The following is a 21780-nucleotide window of genomic DNA, read 5'->3' as shown; positions in this document are numbered from 1 at the left end:
ACTACATTTTGGTTGTTTCTACTTTTTGGCTATTGTGAATAATACTGCTGCAACCTTTGGTGTACAAGTTTTTATGTGAACAGATGTTTTCATTTCCCTTGACAAGAAATACCTGGGTGTGGAATTGCTGGATTGCAGGATTTGCAGTTTAAAAGAGGGCTGATCCTTGGTGCTTACTCTAAAGGAATGAATGAATTCTCAAGTGCTGAGATTCCGGCTCTGTGATACCTGGATGGGGAAAAACTGGGTAGAGGAATCTTTCAAGTTTGGTGGCTGTTTCTTCCAGTCGTGAGACTTGCCAGACTCAGCCCATAAATCTCTCCTCACGCCATCCAGCTCCTGCATTTTCTTACTTTCAGGAGCGCTGTGGCTGATACCTTCCAGCCTGCTGGGAATCTGGAGAATGCTGGGCTTTTGCCTGTGGAGGGAACTGTTGGGAGACCATCCTGGTTACCTAATCAATTGGCATTTGGTGACAACATTGCTCTGGGGTGGAGGCAGGTATGCTCCTGGAGGGTTTCGGTTCCAGACACGTGTGCTCAGAGCAGGTGGGACTGGCTTCCTCACCTGCTGGTAATTATGGTGCATGCCTCTTTGGGTCATAGCACAGAGCCTTGTGTAATGCCTTTGTTTCCTAGAGGTGGGCAGGTTCAGTTGGTGGAGTAGGTGTGTGCTTAGAATGCTGATAACCCAAATTTAAGCCTGGTTTCAGAGGCAGGAAAAGAAGAGGAGATGGGATGGGTACATGAAGGAAGGAAAAGGAAATGGTTTCCCAGGGTCTGTGGCACAGAAACTAAAATCACACAGTAAAGTGGACAGAGAATACAGAGGCAAAGTCACTTTTGCTAGCCCTTTGAGGGGAAGAGCCCCTGGGATTTTACCTGTTCATTCCAGGCTGGCTAGGCAGGAGGCAGGTATCCTGGGGAGCAACTGGCTCAGCAACAGAGCGTCTCCTGCAGAGCTGGGGATCAGGAGCCTGCTTCCCTCTGTGTGTCAACTCACACCAGGCCCCAGTGCAGGGCTCCCCGTCATGAGAAGGACTGTCCCATTTAGGGCACCATCCCAGATCTCTCTTCTCATTTCATCTCCCAGTCTCCCTGGTCATCCCACGCCTAGAGTTTGTTCAGCCCATGCCTCTGGGTAGGTAGCCAGATGAAAAGCAAACACTGGTTTTGTTGGCCAATCTGTCTGGAGGAAGAAAGGGAGTGAGTCTTCGCATTGTGCTTAACAAAGGGCCACTTCTGGGAGAGAGCACTGAGAAGGCGAGACCGTACACTGAGCCTGCAAGCTGCGTGGTTGGGAGTCTGCTCCAGAACAGGATGGGCACCCCACCATCCCGCCTGGCCCTTATTCCCCCCTACCCGGCTTATGGGGCTTTCCCCATCCTTCCCTCTTGTTACAAGAGGATGACAATTCCCCTTTCTCAGAGTGGGCAAGTTGAGTGGCTGCTACTGCAGCAGCTGTATGTTGGGGCGGGAGAGGCTGCAGAATTGAGGGACAGAGTAATGGAGGAGTGGGGTACAGGGTGAAGATGGATTCAGAATGCTGGTTTCCACTCAGAGAGAGTCTCTACTTCCTCTACTTCTCCTTAGAAAAAACTTTACCCTGGGTCCTCCTTGCACTGCCCAGTCCTAGGGGCCACACAGAACCCTGGAGAGGGGCCTGGGGAAACAGGTTCTCCCAATAGTTATCTTTTCCCACTGTCCTGAGCCTGCGGGATGAGAGCCCCTGGGGCTCCTGGTGATCTCTGGAGCCTCCCTACTTATCTCCTCTCTCCTCTTTTTCTCCCTGAGTCTTGATCTCTGAACCCTCAGCCGAGTGTTTACCCTCCTGCTTTGAGGAGTGAGTCACCCTTGGAGATTTGTTTGAACAGAGTGCAGAGGCTGCCTGTAATTTGGAGGTTGCTGGGCTTCTCCCCCAGAGTGTTTATGAGGTCAGAGGCTGCTTACCTTGTGATCAGTGCTGCTTTTTCCCTGGAGAAGAAGCCACCACTTCCATCTTGCCTCTCACAGAGTCCCCAGTGGGGCCCACCCTGCCAGACAGCTTGGGGGATTTCTCAAGCTCCCCGGAGCCTGTTCAGGGTATGAGGTCGCTCAGCTCCAGAACACCGCTGACCGCACCAAGCCCAGAAAGCCCAGGGGGCCGGGCACGTGGCTCAAGCGGTAGCGCACTCCCCTGGCATGCGCGGGGCGCTGGGTTCCATCCTCAGCACCACATAAAATAAAATAATGATGTTGTGTCCACCGAAAACTGAAAAATAAATATTAAAAAATTCTCAAAAAAAAGAGAAGCGCCCCAGGTTTCCCTCCTTGGCTCTGGGTTGGGGGCCGGAGGGGCTGTGGCCTTGTAGACTAGACATTCTCTGGTTCTGGAGGGTGAGGTGCCAGAGAGAGCCCTAGAGTTTTCACTAACTCCATGTAGACAATTTGCCCCACCACCACCCTCCCCGACCGGCAGGCTCTCCAGAACTGCTGCTGTCTCACCTCTGTGCAGTGGTTTATGGTTTGAAAAGCACTTTCACATTGTTTCTGCACATCTACCTCCCCTGCCTAAAATGTCAGCAGGAAGGGCGCCTCCACTTTACACAGAGAAACCGAAGCCCAGAGAGATGAAGGGTTTTGCTCAAGGATTAATGGATTTCAGTTGGGACTGCACATCCTACCCTTAACTCCAAGTTTAGTACTTTTTCTTTCCTTTATTTTGTTTTATTATAGGAGTATTGCACAATTTTTATTGTTTGTTTCTAAAGTCTAAAATACAATAGAAGGATGTAGAACAAAAGGTCTTTCACTCACCTGCCTCTCTTTAGTGTATATGAATTCTATGCTTTTCCTATGTGGGTTCCCCTGCCCCAAAGAAAGGCCATGTGACATGGTGGTTAGGAGCCCAGACCGAAACAGTAGGTTCTGGATTTGAACAAAGTTGTGTGACTTTGGACAAGATACTTCTGTGCCTGAGTTTTTTAATCTCTATGTTGATAATAATACCTACTATATAATATATTTTGTGAGGATTAAATGAGTTAATAACTATGGAGCCCTTTGAACAGGGTCCAGATACATAGTAATTGCTATGTTTAGGAGTTGGCAATTACTGATACTATGAACATGTATATATGTACTTAAATAAATGAGAAATCATATTTTATTTTTCCATTACTTGGAATTGAACACAAGGTGCTTTACCACTGAGCTACATCCCCAGTCATTTTTTATTTTGAGAAAGGGTCTTGCTAAATTTCTGAGGCTGGCCCCAAACTTGTGATCATCCTGCTTTAGCCTCCTAAATTGCTGGGATTACAGGTGTGTGCCACATCACCTGGCAACCTTCTTCCAACACAGAAGTGATCACTGTCTTGAATTTTGTGTTTATTTCTTTGCTTTTTGTTATAATTTTATGACATGCTCAAATGATACCTTGTCTAATTTGGCATGTTTTGAATTCTATATACCTATTGTTTATATTCTATAGGTTGCTTTTTTACTTAACATTAAGATTTATTCTTGTTGATGCATGTTGCTACAGTTCATTTATTTTCACAGCTGAATAGTAATTTATTATACTAAAACACCAGAGTTAATTTATTTCTTGTCAGTGGGCTACCTGGATTGTTTATGGTACTTTTATCTAAATTTTTAAATTTTGGGGTGGGTACTGGGAGTTGAACCCTAGGATGCCTTACCACTAAGTCACATCCCCAGCTCTTTTTATTTTTATTTTGCCACAGGGTCTTGCTAAATTGCTTAGAGCTTTGCTAAATTGCTGAGGCTGGCCTTGAACTTGTGATCCTCCACCTTATCTTCCCAAGATGCTGGGATTATAGATGTATGCCACCATGCCCAGCTTTTTATTTTTATTTATTTATTTGGTGATATTTTTCTATTGCTGGCAATTCTGTAACCATGCTTGCATATGTATTATTGTTGCATTTACAGGTTTAGTAAAATTCCCCCTTGATAATTTTTTTTTTTTTTTTTTGTGCTGGGAATCAAACCCAGGGATTTAAGCATTAACATTTTAATTTGCATTTCCCTGATTACTGGTTAGGTAGAACATCTTTCATATATCCAGTCACCATTTGAATTTCTTCCTGGAGTTGCCTTTTTTGGCCTTTGCTTATTTTTTCTTGACCCATCCTCCCACCTCTGCGTCTGCTTGTTCCACTATTGCATTCTGCTTCTCTAAACTGAAAAGTCTGGATTTCTTTAAAAAAAAAAAAATAAGGTTGGGAGAGGATCCAGATAATCCCTGACTTGCATGGCCTGGAATTCATGTACCTACCGCATATCTTTTTTTTTTTTTTTTATTCCCCCTAGTATTGGGACTTGAACCCAGGGCCTCACCCTTGCTAGGCAAGCACTCTATTACTGAGCTATATCCCCAGCTCAGCATATGTCTTCTGAGTAACTACTCTGGGCCAGTCACTGTGCTATATGAGCTATCCATGTCTTCAAGGAGTTTGTGATTTGGGGGAGCAGATGAATGTATAAGTAGTTATAAAAGAATGGGGTCAGTGTTGTGGCAAAGGATATGTAGGGTACAGTAGGTGCAGCTAGCAGGCTCTGCACCTGTGAGTCTTGAAAGCTGAGTGGGAATTCTCTAAGGCATCAAGGGGAGGGAAGGGCATGTCACTAAATGCTATTCTTTTTTCTGGAGAGGAGAGAGAAAGGTGATCTAAGTACCATTTTGTATCATTTTGTTCTGTCAAAATGCATTCCCTGGGAATGTAGTGCAGTGACTGAGCGCTTGCCTAGTGTGCCTGGAGCCTCTGGGCTCAGTCCCAGTACCAACAAAAACAACACACACACAGCCGCCGCCCCCCCCCCCACACACACACACAGGGAATACTCTAATGGGGCTATTTCTAGGTGATAGGAAATTGCTTTTTTAAAAAGTATGGTTCCACGTTCACATGCAATCCCTGCACTCTTGGCTCAGTTTGCCCCAGTGGTAACATGTTGCGAAATGTTGCTGTTGATAGAGTACATTTCCACTCACCACAAGATCATCCTGATCCCTTTTAGAATCACATCCAGTTTCTTCTTGCCCTCATCCTTTCTTTAACTCCTGAAAACCATTAATCTGTTCTCCATTTTTATAAATTAATCATTTAAAGAAAGTTACATAAATGGAATCATTAGTATGGGACATTTTGTGATGGTTTTTTCACCCATCATCATTCTCTGGAAATCATTGCATTTACCAATGTTTTGTTTCTTTTTATTGTTGGGTCATATTCCATGACAGTAGATATATAATAGTTGGTTTAATTACTCACCCATTGAAAGCATCTAAATTGTTTTCAGATTTTTTTTTTCCTTCCTTTCCTTTTGTTTTCCCCCCAGTTACTGGGGATTGAACCCAGGCATGCACTCTCTACCACTGAGCTACATCTCCAGCCCTTTTTATTTTTTATTTTGAGACGGTCTTGCTAAATTGCCCAGACAGACTTTAAACTTGCCATCCTCCCCCTCAGCCTTCGAGTATTATTACAGGCATCGCATACAACCACACAGACTCATTCTACAATCTTTGCTTCTTTTTCAGCTCTTCTGTTCAGTGCATATCCGTTTTGGACTGCTATGCTGTCTTCGCGAAATGACCCTTTTATCATATCTAGTGTCTGCCTTTGTCTTTTGTAATTTTCGTTATTCTGAGCTATCAAAGTAAAGCCACTTTGGTCAGTGTTTACATGACATATCTTTTCATATCCTTTTACTCTCACCCTGCCTTTATCCTTATATTTGAAGTGTGTTTCCTGTAGATGGCATTTATTGGGTCATTTACTTTATTTCATTTCTTTTAAATGGACAGATAAAATTGTATGCATTTGCCATTTACAATGTACTGTTTGGAGTATGTATACATTGTGCAATGACTGAATCTAGCTAATTAGCATGAGCATCACTTCACAGAGTTATCTTTTTTTGTGTTAAGAATGGGTCATTTTTACTTGGTGTATTTAGACCACTTACATTTACTGTAATTATTGATATGGTAAGTTTGCCATTTTCTTTTTGTATTTTGTTCTCTCTTTATTCCATCTCTCTTTTCTTATGCCTGCCTCCCTATTACTTGAACACTTCTTAGGATTCCATTTTGATTTGGTGATTGCTCTAGTATTGCTTCATATATGTAACTTATCACAATTTGCTGGTGGTGTCATTTTACCAGTTTGAGTGGTGCGGGGCGGGGCTGGACTCGGTGCTACATGCCAGTAATCCCAGTGGCTCAGGAAGAAGGGTGTCAAGTTCAAAGCCAGCCTCAGCAATAGCGAGGCCCTAAGCAACTCAGTGAGACGCTGTCTCTAAATAAAATACAAATAGGGCTGGGGATGGGGCTCAGTGGTTGAGTGCCCCTGAGTTCAATTCCTGGTACCCTCCCCCCAAAAAAAAAATTCTTTTTTTTCCTTTATATTTCTTTACCTTCCCATTTATACTGATTTAAGTATTTCCTCTGTATAACCATATTACATGGTGTTATAATTTTAGCTTCAATCGTCAGACATAACTTAGAAACCTGAGAAGGGGAAACCCTGTTGTATTTAACCATATTTTTTCTATCCTTGTTTCTTTCCAGTATTCCAAGGTTTCTTTTTTTATTATTCCCTCTGCTTAGAGAACCTTTTAAGCCATTCTTTTAGTGTAGGTCTGCTGATGAGAAAGTCTCTTAAATTTCCCTTCATCGGAGGATGTCTTGATTACCTCCCCTTCCTGAAAATGCCTTCCCTGGGGATAGGATTCTGAATTAACAGTTCTTTTCTTTCAATACTTGAAAAATATATTCCACTTCCTTCTAATCTCTGTCATTGTAATGAGAAATCTACTATTATTATAATTGTTTTGCCCTGTAGATGATGTGTTATTTTTTTTTTCTGGCTGCTTTTAAGATTTTCAAAAATTTGTTTTTAGTTATCAGAAGCCTAATTATGGTGTATCATGACATTTTTTTAAGGTTTGTTCTATTTGGGGTTTGCGTTTCTTTCTTTCTTTTCTTTTTTTTAGTTGTAGTTGGACACAATACCTTTATTTTCATTTATTTTCACGTGGTGCTGAGGATTGAACCCAGGGCCTTGCACGTGCTAGGTGAGCGCTCCGCCACTGAGTCCCAGCCCAGCCCTCTGTCCCTGTTTCTTTGGGTACTTTTTTTTAGAGAGAGCAAGAGAGAGAGAATTTTTTTAAAAATATTTATTTCTTAGTTTTCGGCGGACACAACATCTTTGTTTGTATGTGGTGCTGAGGATCGAACCCAGGCCGCAGGCATGCCAGGCGAGCGCACTACCGCTTGAGCCACATCCCCAGCCCTCTTTGGGTACTTTTTCAACTTATCCCTGTCTCTGTTGTCTGGTCTCTGATGACATGAATGGGTGTCTCAGGGACTCTAGCCAGCCTCCTGCCCTGTGCTCTTCCAATTGGAATGCCTGGGTTCATGAAAGAAACCAGGCTTGATGACTTTCGTTAACTAATAGCTCCTTTGTTCTGGCTGAAAGATGCCCTGCCCTGGCTTTTCTCAGCTGCCTCCAGGTAGATACAGTGTCCTGAGGAGGAAGAACTGGCAGCCTCTTTGCCTATTTTGAAATTGTTTCCTCTTCTTTCTTTTCTATTGTTCTCTGGAATGTCACAGAGCGGTCACTGTAAACTCAGAAAATGCTTTACTTCCCCAAGGGCTGTGGCAGGCGGCAGTTCTCCAGGATGTAGTAGCAGAAGGAACACAGGTAACTGAGACATGGATGCCTGGAAGGCCTTGGAGTGCTTAGGGAGCCACACAGGAATCATTCAAATGGAAGAGACAAGATAATGGGATGCCCGGAATGCAGGGTAGCCTCGTGGAAGATGTGGCCTTTGAGGTGAACTCTGTGGGGCTTGAACCTACCCCAGGTGAGAACAGGAAGGAAGTGAAGGAGGGCGGGAACAAGGACACTGAAGATGGAAAGCATGGGGCGGCTTGGCCAGTTTGAGGGACCACAGCAGGAGAGTAACCAGACTGGAGAGCCCCTGTGGATCTGCCTAAGGATCTAGCTTTTATTTGGTAGGAATTGAGTATAAAACCAGCTACTTTTCTGGGATTGGAAAGTTTTGGGGTCATTCCAAGAAGTGGGAATAGGCTAACATTTGTGTGCTCCCTCTAGACATTTTTAGTTAACCCCCTCATTGCCAGGGTATGGTAGAGTACCCCTATAATCCCAGCAGCTGAGGCGGGAGCACTGGGAGTTCAAAGCCAGCCTCAGCAATTTAGCAAGGCACTAAGCAACTCAGTGAGACCGTGTCTCTCAATAAAATACAAAATAGGGCTGCAGATGTGGCTCAGTGGCTGAGTGTCCCTGGGTTCAAAAAGAGAAAACCTCATTTGGATGTAGTATTCCATTTTATAGATAAGAACATTGAGTTAACTGTCTGACCACACTGAGATTTGAGTGTCTGACCAAAGACTGACTTCTTCTCCACCAAGTTCTATAACATTTGAAAAGAAGGTTCCTTCAAACCTTCTAGGGTAAGATGGCCCCTGCTTTTCCCTCTTGCTCCTTTTTACCCTCTCTCATTTTTAAATTGTATCCAGAAAGTTAAATTTTTACCCTTTGAGTCATGAAAGAAAATCTACGTTATCTTTTGAAATTAGGATGATCTCTAGATAATACCTATTATCTTGTCTGCTTCCATTTGGATAATTTCTGTGTGGCTCGGAGAAATGGGTTTAGATTCAGGTATTTTTTTATAGCCTGGGTCAGGAAGAATTCCCTAGTCTTGTAAAGTGCAGCGATGACGTCGTGGCTGGTTGCCAGGGCCCTTGTGGATTGGAGTGATCACTCCAGGGATGACCTCCCTGGGGGATGGGGAGTAGTCCTCTCGGTGTTTCTTGTGATGTGAGAACCACAGTGGCTCCATTGGAGCTGTTTGGAGCAATGTGCCATCGAGTGTCTGGTGTGGTAGAGAGAGGACTTTCAGATGCCCTGGGGACATGCCAGCACCCAGGAGTGACTGATCTTAGGCCAGCTGACACCACATCTCTGGGCCTCGGTTCTCGCCTGTGAGCAGTGACTGGTCCTAAGGCTTACTGCACAGGGTTGGCTAACATGCACCTGCACCAGCAGAACTTGTACTGCAGACTGTAAAGGTAAGGAGTCACTGTTGCTGTCATTGTCATTGTTAGGGCAGCGTGGACATTCTCAGACTGACTCTCCAGAGTGAACTGACAGGAGAGGAGCTTGAGCACATAGCCCAGAAGGTATTGAGGTTCCTGGGGGTCAAGGCCTCACCCCTCAGCCACTTCTCCTTCCCTGCTACTGACCACTCACCCCAGTGCTGCCTGAAGCCACCCTGCTGCTGTGAGCTTGGGAGCCTCTCCTTTCACACACATCTAGCTGAGCTCAGCATTACGCACTGCTCTAGGGGGTGGGGACCACCGAAGTGAAACTAACCTGCAGTTTCTACTAATGATCCCACCGAGTGTCCTTGAGGCTGTGTGGCTTCCTTTGGAGGTTCTGAAATGAATTTTTGGATGGGAAGCAAACTAACGCTTCATGTCTTTTGAGGAGCAGGTCTAAGTACTGGTCAAGGGACAGGAGTTCTGGGCTTGTGGCGTGGTCTGTGAGCCGCTCTTCTGTCTCTCTTCCCGGCAGGTGGGCAGGAAGACCTATGCCATGGTGTCTGGTCGTTCGACTGGTCATTCTCTGGCCTCGGAACTGGTGGAGTCCAATGATGGACATGAGGAGATCATTAAGGTAAGCGTGACACCCCCTTCCCCCTCCCTCCTTTTTCCTACAGGCACATGCAAGGGGACAGCTGAGTGTTGCCAAAGGGAGCTTGTGGTCTGACTGGAAGGACTAGGCCTGAGTGCTAGTTCTTGGTCGTCTCCTGGACAGATCTTAATTAACCAGGAAACCACAGTCTGCTGTCATGACTTTGGTACAGCCTGGCCCAGGGTACGGGGATGGATGGGATGATTTTTCTGGGTACGTGTCCACTTTGCCTGTGTTTTGCTACTGGAGATTCTGGAGATAGCGGGGAGATGTGTTCATGGTACTTACTTTTAAGAATTAAAATGATTTGGCTGGACATGGTGGCACATGTCTACAATCTCAACAACTCTGGGGGCTGAGGTAGGAGGATCACAAGTTCAAGGCCAGTTTGACCAAGGTATCAGGATGCTGTCTCAAAATACAAATGGAAAGGTCTGGGATGTACCTCAGTGGTAGAGTGGGTTCAATCTCTGTACCAAAAATAAATAAAATAAAACAGTTTGCCTGGTGCATTGGTGCACATGTGTAATCCCAGCTACTTAGGAGGCTGAAGCAGGAGGATTGTAAGTTCAAGATCAGCCTCAGCAATTTAGTGAGACCCTTTCTCAATAACAAATAAAAAGGGAGTCAGGGGTGGTGGTGTATGTAGGAGGATCATGAGTTCAAAGCCACCCTCAGTAATAGTGAGATGCTAAGCAACTAACTCAGTGAGAACCTGTCTCTAAATAAAATACAAAATAGGGCTGGGGGATGTGGTTTAGTGGTCGAGTGTCCCTGAGTTCAATCCCAGGTACCCCCAAAATAAATAAATCAATAAATAAAATAAAAAGGGCTGGGGGTGTACCTTAGTGGTAGGGTGCCCCTGGGTTTAATTCTCAGTACCAGAAAACAAAATTAATACAATTTTTGTTATTTCTTTTGTGAAAATAGTTTTTTGTGATATGACTCACACACCGTACAATTGACCCAGTATTCAGTGGTGTTTAGTATGTCCACAGAGTCGTACAATCATCAAATCGCTAATTCCAGAGTATTTTGTTATTTTTCCCAGCTCCTGGCAACCAATAGTCTACTTTCTGTCTCTTGGATTTGCCTATTCTGGATATTTCTTTATGTATTTCTTTATTTTGTTGGGGGTACAGGGGTTGAACTCGGGCGCTTGACCACTGAGCCACACCCCCAGCCCTATTTTGTATTTTATTTAGATACAGGGTCTCACTGAGTTGCTTAGCAACTCTGTAAATTGCTGAGGCCGGCTTTGAACTTGTGATCCTCCTGCCTCCACCTCCTGAGCTGCTGGGATTACAGGCGTGGGCCACTGCCCGTTTTTTTTTTTTTTTTTTGTGTTGTGTTGGGGATTAAACCCAAGGCCTTGGGCATGTGAGGCAAGCACTCTACCAACAACTGAGCTATGTCCCCAGCCCTGGGTATTTTGTATAAATGGAACCATACAATAGATGGCCTTCTGTCTGTCTTTCTTTTTTTTTTTTTTAAAGAGAGAGAGAGAGTTTTTTAATATTTATTTTTTAGTTTTCGGCGGACACAACATCTTTATTTTATTTGTATGTGGTGCTGAGGATCGAACCCAGCACTGTGCGCATGCCAGGCGAGCGCACTACCGCTTGAGCCACCTCCCCAGCCCAAGCTTCTGTCTTTCACTTAGCACACTTTGAAGGTTCATCTATGCTGTAGCTTGTATTGGAACTTACTCCTTTTATGAAACAGTGAACATCAGTTGGTAAATACCTGGGTTGTTTCCACTTTCTGCCTCTTGTGAATAATGCTGGTATACATTCTCATGTGCAAATTTTTGTGTGAACTTGTTTTCAATCCTCTGGGTATATCCCAAGGAGTGAAATTGCTAGGTCATTTGGTAACTCTATATTTAATCAAAAGGAACTGTCAAACTTTTTTCCAAAGAAGCTGCCGCATTTTACATTTCCAACTTTCTCTACATAGTGGTCAACACTTGTTGTTACCTGTCTTTCACATTGTAGCCGTCCTGGTGAGTGTGAAGTGGTATCTAGTTGTGGTTTTAATTTGCATTTCCAGCATGACTAATGATGTTGAACATCTTTATGTGTTTATTTCCTATTTATATTATCTTCTTTGGAGAAATATTTATTAAAATCCTTCACTCATTTAAAAAATCCAGTTGTCTGGGGCTAGGATTTATAGCTCAGTGGTAGAATGCTTACCTAGCATGTGTGAGGCACTGTGTTCAATCCTCAGCACCGCATAAAAATAAAGTAAAGATGTTGTGTCCACCGAAAACTAAAAAATAAATACTAAAAAAAATTCTCTCCCTCTCTCTAAAAAATAAATAAATAAATAAACAAAATAAATAAATAGAATGAAGGTATTGTATCTATCTACAATTAAAAATTTTAAAAAAATCCTGTTGTCTTTTAATTGCTGAGTTCTAAGAATTGTTTGTCTATTCTGGATATTAGGCCCTTATCAGATATGATTTGCAAATATCTTCTCCTATTTTGTGGATTAACATTTAATTTTCTTAATAATATCTTTTTAAACGTAGAGGTTTTTAATTTTGATGATGAAATTTCTATGAGTAGGTCTGTGATCCATTTTGGGTTAATTTTCATGTATAATATGAGGAAGGAGCCAAGCTTCATTTTTGATAAGTAGGTATCCACTTTTCCCAGCACCATTTATTGAAAAGATTATCTCCCACTCCATTGAATTGTCTTGGCATTCTTGTAAAATGTCAGTTGAGTGTATTATTACAGTATTATTATTGTTTCTAGTGTTCAGTTTTATATCAGCGATCTACTTGTCAATTCTTATGCCAGTACCCTGTCTTGATTTCTGTAGCTGTATAGTAAATTTTGACATTGGAGAATGTGTGTGAGTCCTTCAGCTTTGTTCCTTTTCAAGATTGTTTTAGCTACTTAGGGTTACTTCCATTTCCATATGAATTTGAGGATCAGTTTATAGTTTCTGCAAAGAAGCCAGACTGGATTTTTTTTTAATATTTATTTTTTAGTTTTAGGCGGACACATATCTTTATTTTGTTTTTATGTGGTGCTGAGAATCGAAACCAGTGCCTCACGCATGCTAGGCGAGCGCGATACCACTTGAGCCACATCCCCAGCCCCGAGACTGGATTTTAAAAATAGGAATTATGCTCATCCATAGGTCAATTTGGAGAGTATTGCTGTCTTAACAATATTGAGGGTTTTTTTTTTTTTGTTTGTGTTTGTTTTGGTTGTAGTTGGAAACAATACCTTTATTTTATCTTTGTGTGGTGCTGAGGATTGAACCCAGTGCCCCGCACATGCCGGGCAAGCGCTCTACCGCCAAGCCACAGCCCAGCCCCAACAATATTGAGTTTTACAGTCCATGAGAATGGGATGTTTCTTTCTTTCTCTCTTTTTTTAGGTCTTTGATTTCTTTCAACAATGTTTCTTAGTTTTCGAATAAAAAGTTTTGAACTTCTTTCGTTAAATTTATTTGTAAGGTTTTTTTTCCTTTTTAATACTATCATAAATGGAAATGTGTTCTTCATTAATTTTTGTTGATTATTAGTATATAGAAATACAACTAGGGCTGGGGTTGTGGCTCAGTGGTAGAGCGCTTGCATCGCACATGTGAGGCCCTGGGTTCCATCCTCAACACCACATAAAAATAAATAAACAAAATAAATATGTTGTATCCATGTATAACTAAAGAATATTTTTTAAAAATAGAAATCCAACTAATTTGTATATATTGATCTAGTATCCTTAAGCCTTGCTTAATTTGCTTATTCATACTATGGTTTTTTTCTCTTTGAGGATTTTCTATATGGGTTATGTCATCTACAAATAGAGATAATTTCACTTCTTCCTTTCCTATGCCAGCATCTTTAATTACTTTCTTTTTCTTACTCATAGTCATTACATGCCCCTTGAGGAAAGCAAAACTACTTTATCATTCTGTCAGTGTAACCATTGTGAGCATCTTATTGTGTGTTCTCTCAAATATCTTCCCATACATATCTATTTTTTTTCAAACTAGTGAAATTGTATTATTACACTGTTTTATTATCTCCCCTGCCCACATTTTAATGATATATTGTAACATCATCTATATCTAAAATGTAAATAACTGACTTTTTTTAGTATTGTATGGTTTTTTTTAAATACCTTTATTATATTTTTATGTGGTGCTGAGGATCAAACCCAGTGCCTTGCACAAGTGCTCTACCACTCAGCCCCAGCCCAATACCTGACTTTTTTCTTTTTTCAATGATTGACCTCTCTTTTACTTCTTTATTTTATTTATTTATATATGGTGCTGAGAATTGAACCCAGTGCTTCACACATGCCAGGCAAGTGCGCTACCACTGAGCCACAGCCACAGCCACAGTCCCGTATCTGACATTTTAATGACTATATAATATTCTGTTAAAGACGTACCATAATTTAATTAATCACCCATTGTTGGACATTTTGTCTCTTTCCATTCTTTTATAACCATGCATAATATTTTGCGGAACATATGTTACTAAATTGTGTATGTAATTTATAATGCAAGTAATACAGAAATATTGTCTCAATTTTAAAAGATTCAAGCATGGTATGCAAAGTATTTAAATCCTCTTTTTTACCCCTCTTTCACAGAAGGAGCCATAGTGAATAGTTGGCTATTCATTCTTCCAGTCCCTTTTCCATATTAAAAAAAAACCCATATAGTTATATGTTGTTTAATTGATTTTTTTTGCACTAGTATAAATTCCCAGAAGTAATTTTAATAGTTCCACAAGTAAACATATTTTCATCTCTTCTGTTTTGAATCACCAAATTGCTACCCAGTAAATTGGTGGTAATAATTTATCCTCCTTCTACCAGTATATCAGGATGTGTTCTTATGTGGAATTAATTTAACTTGAGGTTTCTTTTTTTTTTCCTTTACTTTTTTGGTACTAGGGATTGAACCCAGGGTTGCCTAACCACTGAGCCATATCCCCAACTCTTTTTAGTTTTTATTTTGAGACAGTGCCTTGCTAAACTGCTGAGGCAGGCTTTGAACTTGTGATCCTCTTGCCTCAGCCTCCTGAGTCCCTGGGAATACAGGCATGTGCCGCTGCACCCAGCTTAATTTGAGGTTTCTTGACTAAATAGCATTGTCTTTCTTCTTTCAGGTGTACTTGAAGGGGAGGTCTGGAGATAAGATGGTCCATGAGAAGAATATTAACCAGCTGAAGAGTGAGGTCCAGTATATCCAGGAGGTGGGTACCCCTTCCCTCTGAGGAAGTACCTAGGCCATTTTGCTAAGCCTTACATTTGGGGGGCTCTTCTTTTGTATGGGGACTGTTTTTTTCCCCTTCTCACTTTATATCACTGAAGTGCCACCACACTCTCCCATGTGTCCTGTGTCACTTTTTTTTTAGTTGTAGTTGGACACAATACCTTTATTTTTAAATTTATTTTTATGTGGTGCTGAGGATCCGTCCCAGTGCCTCACACATGGTAGGCAAGTGTGCTACTACTGAGCTACAGCCCCAGCCTCCGTATCGCTTTTAGCCCTTTGGATCCAGTCCATTAATCAATGGATACTTATGGAGTACAGGTGCCTCGCAGTCTCCCTGCATTCTGTCTAACATTCTCAGCACCTTCCCCAACATTTCCCAACGCACCCCTGGCTTGTCTCTCCTTGGCATTCACCACTGTGAAATATACTCTCGTGCATCTTCCCAGCTAGAATGCCACCATTACCAAGGCAAGGTGTCCTTGATTTTGTTGCTTGTGTAGGAAGGACCGAGCTGTCACCCCACTTGACCAAGGCTCCAGAGTCATGAGCCAGTGCTTCCAACCGTGCCACACTCGCAGCAGTGTGGGCTGGGGAGGGAGCACAGGGTTTGCTTTCTTTCCCTACCCTGGAGCTCAGGTTTCTCGCCCTCCCCTCCCAGGCCAGAAGCTGCCTGCAGAAGCTCCGGGAGGACATAAGTAGCAAGCTTGACAGGGACCCGGAAGACGCTCTCCACCGACAGGAGACGCAGGTAACGGGGTGGAGTCCGGCACCACAGCCAGGGAGGAGAAGGTGTAGGGTGCAGCCTGTGCAGGGGCCCAGCAGGTGGGCACTGCAGTCACACCTGTCAGCCTACATGCTGCTCCTTAAACACTACATACAATTGAATTTGTGTAAATTAAATTATCATGTTGTTGGCAAAACCTCTTTATCAACGGACTCTGTAATCAATTGTACAGCAATACAGAAAATTACAAAGCAATCGCCTATAAATCCAGACTTCTCATAAGTTTATTTTATTGAATTTGAGTGATACCTATCTGTGTAAACTAAAATCTTGGTCTGACCCGTGGCCCGTCTGTGGGTATAGCTCTGTCTCTCCTGGGTGGGAGAGTCCTTGAAGTTCGAGGTTCACCATCCTATCCCTTTATCCTGATGCTGGCCCCAGGTGTGGGATTCAAAAAAGACGTCAGTAAATGTTAGACCCAAGAGACTGGAAAGTCTGTCTTGGCTTGGATAATCTGGAACCCTGCTTTTCAACTTTTCCAAAATTCTAGAATAGCAGTGTCTTCAGCAGAGCAGAGCTAGGTCTTCTTGACTTGACTTTCTTCCTTCTTTAGATTCTGAGTTGTGTCTCCTTCGTTTGCCATTTGGTGTGGGCAGGGTGGTCTTTCTTCAGCTGCCCCTGCCTCGTCCCTCTGAAAGAACAGTGGTCCAATCTGGTGCCAGGAACGTTCCTCTTGGTCCTAGGCATGCTCTAGGTTTGTGGGGTGGACATTCCCTCGTTTATTTTGATTTGGCTGAAAGTAGGACTTTCAGTGCCTGATCTCACACTTGCCTGGTAGGAGGTGCTTTGTCAGGTGGCAGAAGAACTTCGGTGGACACCGGCCCCAAAGCCCAGCCCTTGTCTGTACAAACTAGCAGCCCTAGGATGAATGATCCAGCTCTGGGTCAGAAAGGATTATAGCGAGAGCGGCTTTCCCTGTGATGGATACTTGTCAGATCTCATCCGCAGCCCTGGAGGCTGGCAAGCAGCTGCTTGTCCTCCTGGGAGGAGGGGGCCCACATATTTCCAATCAGCTGAGAGGTCTGAGCTCCAGGGGTGGGAGTGTCCCTCTCAGGGCCGTGTTCCACCCTTCCTCTGGTTTTGTTTTGCCGGGGACACTGGGAGTTCTTTCCTTACATCCTCCCTCCTCCTTCCCTCCTCACTCTCATCCTTCTGTGCTTCCTTCCTCCTTCCTTCTATCTTCTTCCCTCCTTTCCCTTTCCTCTCTCCTCGTCACTCTTTTCTTTCCTGCCTCTTTCTCCCTCTTTCCTTTCCACTTCCTGCCCTCCTTCCTTCTCCTGAGATCTGAGGTCTTAGGAATATGATGTTTCAAAGTTGCTTCAATTGACTTTACAACCGGGCACGATGGCGCACGCCTGCAAACCCAGCAGCTCGGGAGGCTGAGGCAGGAGGATGGAGAGTTCAAAGCCAGCCTCAGCAATGGCGAGGCGCTAAGCAAACTCAGTGAGACCCTGTCTCTAAATGAAATACAAACTAGGGCTGGGGTGTGGCTCAGTGGTCGAGTGCCCTGAGTTCAATCCCCAGTAGACCCCCCCCCCAAAAAAAAAAATTGTCTTTAGTAACAGTTTTGTTTTTCTTCAAACAGATGGTGCTAGAAAAGCCAAATGGTTTTAGTCAAGATACCACGAGCCTGTATAGCAGCCCACCTGAGGTCAGTAGCAGAGGGTCCCACCATGTGACTGCCGCTCCCTGGCCCCCTTTTTCATTGCTTTCTCTGTCTCTGTCTTTCTCTCTAAATACAAGAGTAATGTTTGGTGTAAAATTTGAAGTCAAGAGCCAGGCACAGTGGTGCACGCCTGTAATCCCAGCAACTTGGAAAGCTGAGGTAGGAGGCTTGCAAGTTCAAGGCCAGCCTCAGCAACTTTAGTGAGACCCTGTCTCAAAAAAAAAAAATTTTAGCTGGACATCTTGACACATGCCTGTAATCCCAGTGGCTCAGGAGGCTGAGACAGGAGGATGTTCAAAACCAGCCTTTGGGCTGGGGATGTGGCTCAAGCAATAGCACGCTCGCCTGGCATGCGTGCGGCCCGGGTTCAATCCTCAGCACCACATACAAACAAAGATGTTGTGTCCGCCGAAAAGTAAAAAATAAATATTAAAATTCTCTGTCTCTCTCTCGTCTCTCTCTTAAAAAAAAAAAAAAAAAAAAACCAGCCTTAGCAAGGCACTAAGTAACTCAGTGACACTTTTCTCTACATAAAATACAAAAAAGAAAAAAAAATAGTGTCTCAGTGGTTGAGTGCCCCTGAGTTCAATCCCCAGTACTCCCAAAAATAAATAAATAAAATAAAAGTTTTTTAAAGGGCTGGGGATGTAACTCAGTAATAAAAGTTCCCCTGAAATAGAGAAAAAAAAGTGGAAATTCTCTTTCCCTCAACCTACTGCTTAGAAATCTTCTCTGTTGACAGGTTGAAGTGGGTGGATGCTTCTAGCACAGTGCATCTTGTTCTTGGCCGTCCGTTGGAATGGCCTTGGGGGCCTTAAACGGGATGATGTTGAGGTCCCATCCCTAGACCCTGTGAAGTAATTGTTCTGAGATGTGGCCAGGCATCAAGACCGGCTCCTCAGGGGTTTCTACACTCTAGCCAACCTTGGGAACCAGTCTTCTGGGGTATTTTTCTGTGCACAGACGCTCGTAGTTGGATACTGTAATATATATATATGAAGCATGTCCTATATACATAAATATATGTGTGCTGTTCATACATACTTTTTGCAGATGCAGTCATGGTTTTTCTTTTGTTCAAATAAGTAGTATATTGTAATCATTTCCCCGTGTTAGTTACATATAGATCTACCCCATTTTTTGAATAATTGCATGATATTTCTTTCCATGGCTATACTTTTTAAGAAATTATGTTTGTTATATTGTTTTGTGATTACACAAGACATCCTTATTGTAGGAAGTTGGAAAGTGTAGAAACATAGAAAACTGAAAGAAGGAAAAAAATGTGAATTTTAGTCTCCCCAGAGGGGGAAAAACGTAGTTTAGTGAAAATTTGTCTTTTCTTCAGTGAAAAAATATATATTTACAATATTGAGATTGTACCATATGTAGCAATTCTTTCTTTTTTTTTTTAAATTTTTTTAGTTGTAGATGGACACAGTATCTTTGTTTTATTTATTTATTTTTGTATCTGGTGCTGAGGATCGAACCCAGTGCCTCACACATGTGAGGCGAGCGCTCAGCCACTGAGCTACAGCCCCAGCCCCCCATATGTAGCATTTCTTTATCTTTTGTTTCTTTGGTTGGATATTGACTTAGGTGCTGGGAATTAAACCCAGGGTCTCCTGCGTGCCAAGCATGGGCTCTACCATAGAGCTACACCCTAGCCCCAAGGGTATTTTTTTGGATTGGATGTTTTGAGCTCTCAAATGCAGAGTTGAATCATATCTGCTGTTAGTCATGGCACATTATCATCATGGGTCCCCTCAAAGCCTCTCATTGGTTTTACTTTTTTTTTTTGGTGCTGGGGATTGAACCCAAGGCCTTCTGCTTTTGAGACGAGTACTCTGCCAACCGAGCTATACCCCAGCTTCTGGTTTTACAATTTTTTTCTCTCTTCCCCCATTCATGCTAATGTATTCAATGTAGGACTTGAAATGTGGCTATAAAATGTTTTCAGTTTATATTATGGACTTGTGTTATTTCTTTTTTCTGTATTTTTTTAACCCAATATGTTTTTTAAGATTTTATATTACTGTGTTAAATCTAGTTTGTTAGTAAAAAGTTTTTTGGTGGTTTTTTTTTTTTGGTCTGGGCACTGGGGATTCAACCCGGGGCACTCTACTACTGAGCTGCAACCCCAGCCTGCTTTATTATTTTTTTAGTTTGAGACAAGGTCTTGCTAAGTTGCTGAGGCTGACCTCAAATTCAGGATCCTCCTGCCTCAGCCTCCCAAATTGCTGGGATTACATGCATGTGCCACTGTGCCTGGCTCTCCCTCCTACATGTAAATAAAGTTTATAACTCAGGGGTTTTTCCCCTTTGTGATATATTGTATGATAAATTAGTACTTTCTTAAAGTTTTTCCATGGCATTAATTAGTCTCATGAGAACAATATTTGAAATAAATACATCATGGATATGTCCCAGCTGCTTAGGTGAGGATATAGGGAATTGACAAAATAACTCATTGATGTCTAGATTTTAAAGGTTGTGATTCTAGCCACTTGCTTTAGACTTGCAGTTTGGATTTTTCTTTGAATCACTATGTTTAGCCCATGTATTGCTGGCAAAAGACTGTAATAATGCCATGGTAATGTCTGTCAACTTCTTAATTCTCATAAGCTCAAAGCCCCGCTGAATATTAGCTAGCCTATTTTTGAGCAGCCTGTACGGCAGGGTATGCTAAGGAGTCTTCTTGTTTCACAGATAAAGAAATGGAGGCACACTTACGATCCCAGCTACTGGGGAGGCTGAGGCAGGAGGGTTGCAAATTTGAGTTCAGCCTGGGAAATTTAGTGAGCTCAAAAAATAAATAGGGCTGAGGATGTAGCTCAGTGTTAAAGTGCTGCCGGGTTCAACCCCTAGTACCAGAGGAGCAACAACAAAACAACTTTGCTAGCCACAACTCACCCAGCTATTTTAGGGCACACAGTAGTCTTTAAATTTTTATTTATTTATTTATTTTTTGGTCCCAGAGATTGAGCCCAGGGGTACTTAACTACTGAGCCACATCTCCAGTCCCCTTTTAAAAAATATTTTATTTAGAGACAAGGTCTCGGGCTGGGGATGTGGCTCAAGCGGTAGCGCGCTCACCTGACATGCGTGCGGCCCAGGTTCGATCCTCAGCACCACATACAAACAAAGATGTTGTGGCCGCCGAGAACTGAAAAATAAATATTAAAAAAAATTCTCTCTCTCTCTCTAAAAAAAAAAAAAAAGAGAGACCAGGTCTCTCTGAGTTGTTTAGGGCATTGTTAAATTGCCAAAATTGGCTTTGAACTCAGGAGCCTCCTGCCTCAGCCTCTGCCTCCCAAGCTGCTAGGATGAGAGGTGTGCACAAATGCACCCAGTTTAGTAATTTTTTATACACAAATTAACTGAATGATCTCTTTTTTATTTTTTGGCACCGGAGATTGAACTCAGGGACCCTCGACCACTGACCACATCCCCAGCCCTGTTTTGTATTTTATTTAGAGACAGGGTCTCACTGAGTTGTTTAGTGCCTCCCTGTTGCTGAGGCTGGCTTTGAACTTGCAATCCTCCTGCCTCAGCCTCCCAAGCCATTGGGATCACAGGCGTGCCCACTGCGCCCAGCCTGGACGATCTCTTCACAGGTATGAGTGTGTGTAGGTCCTACTTCCCTCCATCAAACTAGAGCTCTCTGGTGCAGGGACATGTTCTCCTTTGGACTAAACTTCCTCAAGGACAGGAACTCTCTCACTCCATTCCAAAGGAGAGCAGCCCAAAGGCCCATCTTCTGCTGACTTCAGCACAGGTCAGCATATTAAAGGTCACCACCCAGGGATGGACAGGTTTATGGCAAAAGCACCCAAGGAACCCCAGAGTCTGATTAGACACAGAGAAAGGTGTCTCGTCCAGGTGCTGCTCAGTGTCTCTCCCAGACACGCCCAACGTGGGCTGGTAGTTAGGGCTGAGCTGACATGTAGGGTCTGGCCCCCATCTCTGCGCAGGCACCAGGCTTCAGATACCACCAGCTTCCTGAGCGTCCGACAGAAAATGTCTCCCGTCTTGCAGGGCAGGGAGCGGCAACACCTTCACCCAGAGGGTAGAGTTCCGGGTGGAAGGACAGAAACAGCTTCCCTGTCAGTCGCCGCCTGACTACTTGCTCCTTTGGGCCTTTACTTTTCTTTCTTTCTTTCTTTTTTCATGACACTGAGGATTGAACTCAGAGCTCCACATAGGCTAGGCAGGCACTGAACCACGGAGCTACGTTCCCAGCCCTTTTTTAAAAAATTGAATCTATTTAATTAATTAGGAACTGGGGATTGAACCCAGGGGCATTTTACTATTGAGAAACATCCCCAGTCTTTTTAC

The 21780-nt window shown here is 43.1% G+C and overlaps 1 protein-coding gene across 4 annotated transcripts in view; it reads left to right on the top strand.

Moving 5' to 3' along the window:
- The window catches only part of Tuft1 (tuftelin 1), a 42364-nt gene that overhangs the window by 5467 nt on the left and 15117 nt on the right, over positions 1-21780 (top strand). For 2 of the 4 annotated variants that reach the window (XM_046421948.2, XM_058571972.1), the window contains 4 exons: positions 9617-9718; positions 14883-14969; positions 15651-15740; positions 17362-17427. In XM_046421948.2, the coding sequence (XP_046277904.1) occupies positions 9617-9718; positions 14883-14969; positions 15651-15740; positions 17362-17427 (345 nt within the window). Of the gene's footprint in view, positions 1-9147; positions 9223-9616; positions 9719-14882; positions 14970-15650; positions 15741-17361; positions 17428-21780 lie in introns of all 4 variants that reach the window. The other 2 variants (XM_046421946.2, XM_046421947.2) reach the window with 2 other exon arrangements.

Source organism: Marmota monax, unplaced genomic scaffold (genome assembly GCF_021218885.2).
Source record: "Marmota monax isolate L192 unplaced genomic scaffold, Marmota_monax_Labrador192_F-V1.1 WCK01_AAM20220418_F8-fsc00108, whole genome shotgun sequence".
Lineage (NCBI taxonomy): Eukaryota > Metazoa > Chordata > Mammalia > Rodentia > Sciuridae > Marmota > Marmota monax.
Note: the sequence above shows the minus strand (reverse complement) of the source record. Positions and strands in the feature narration are given on the sequence as shown.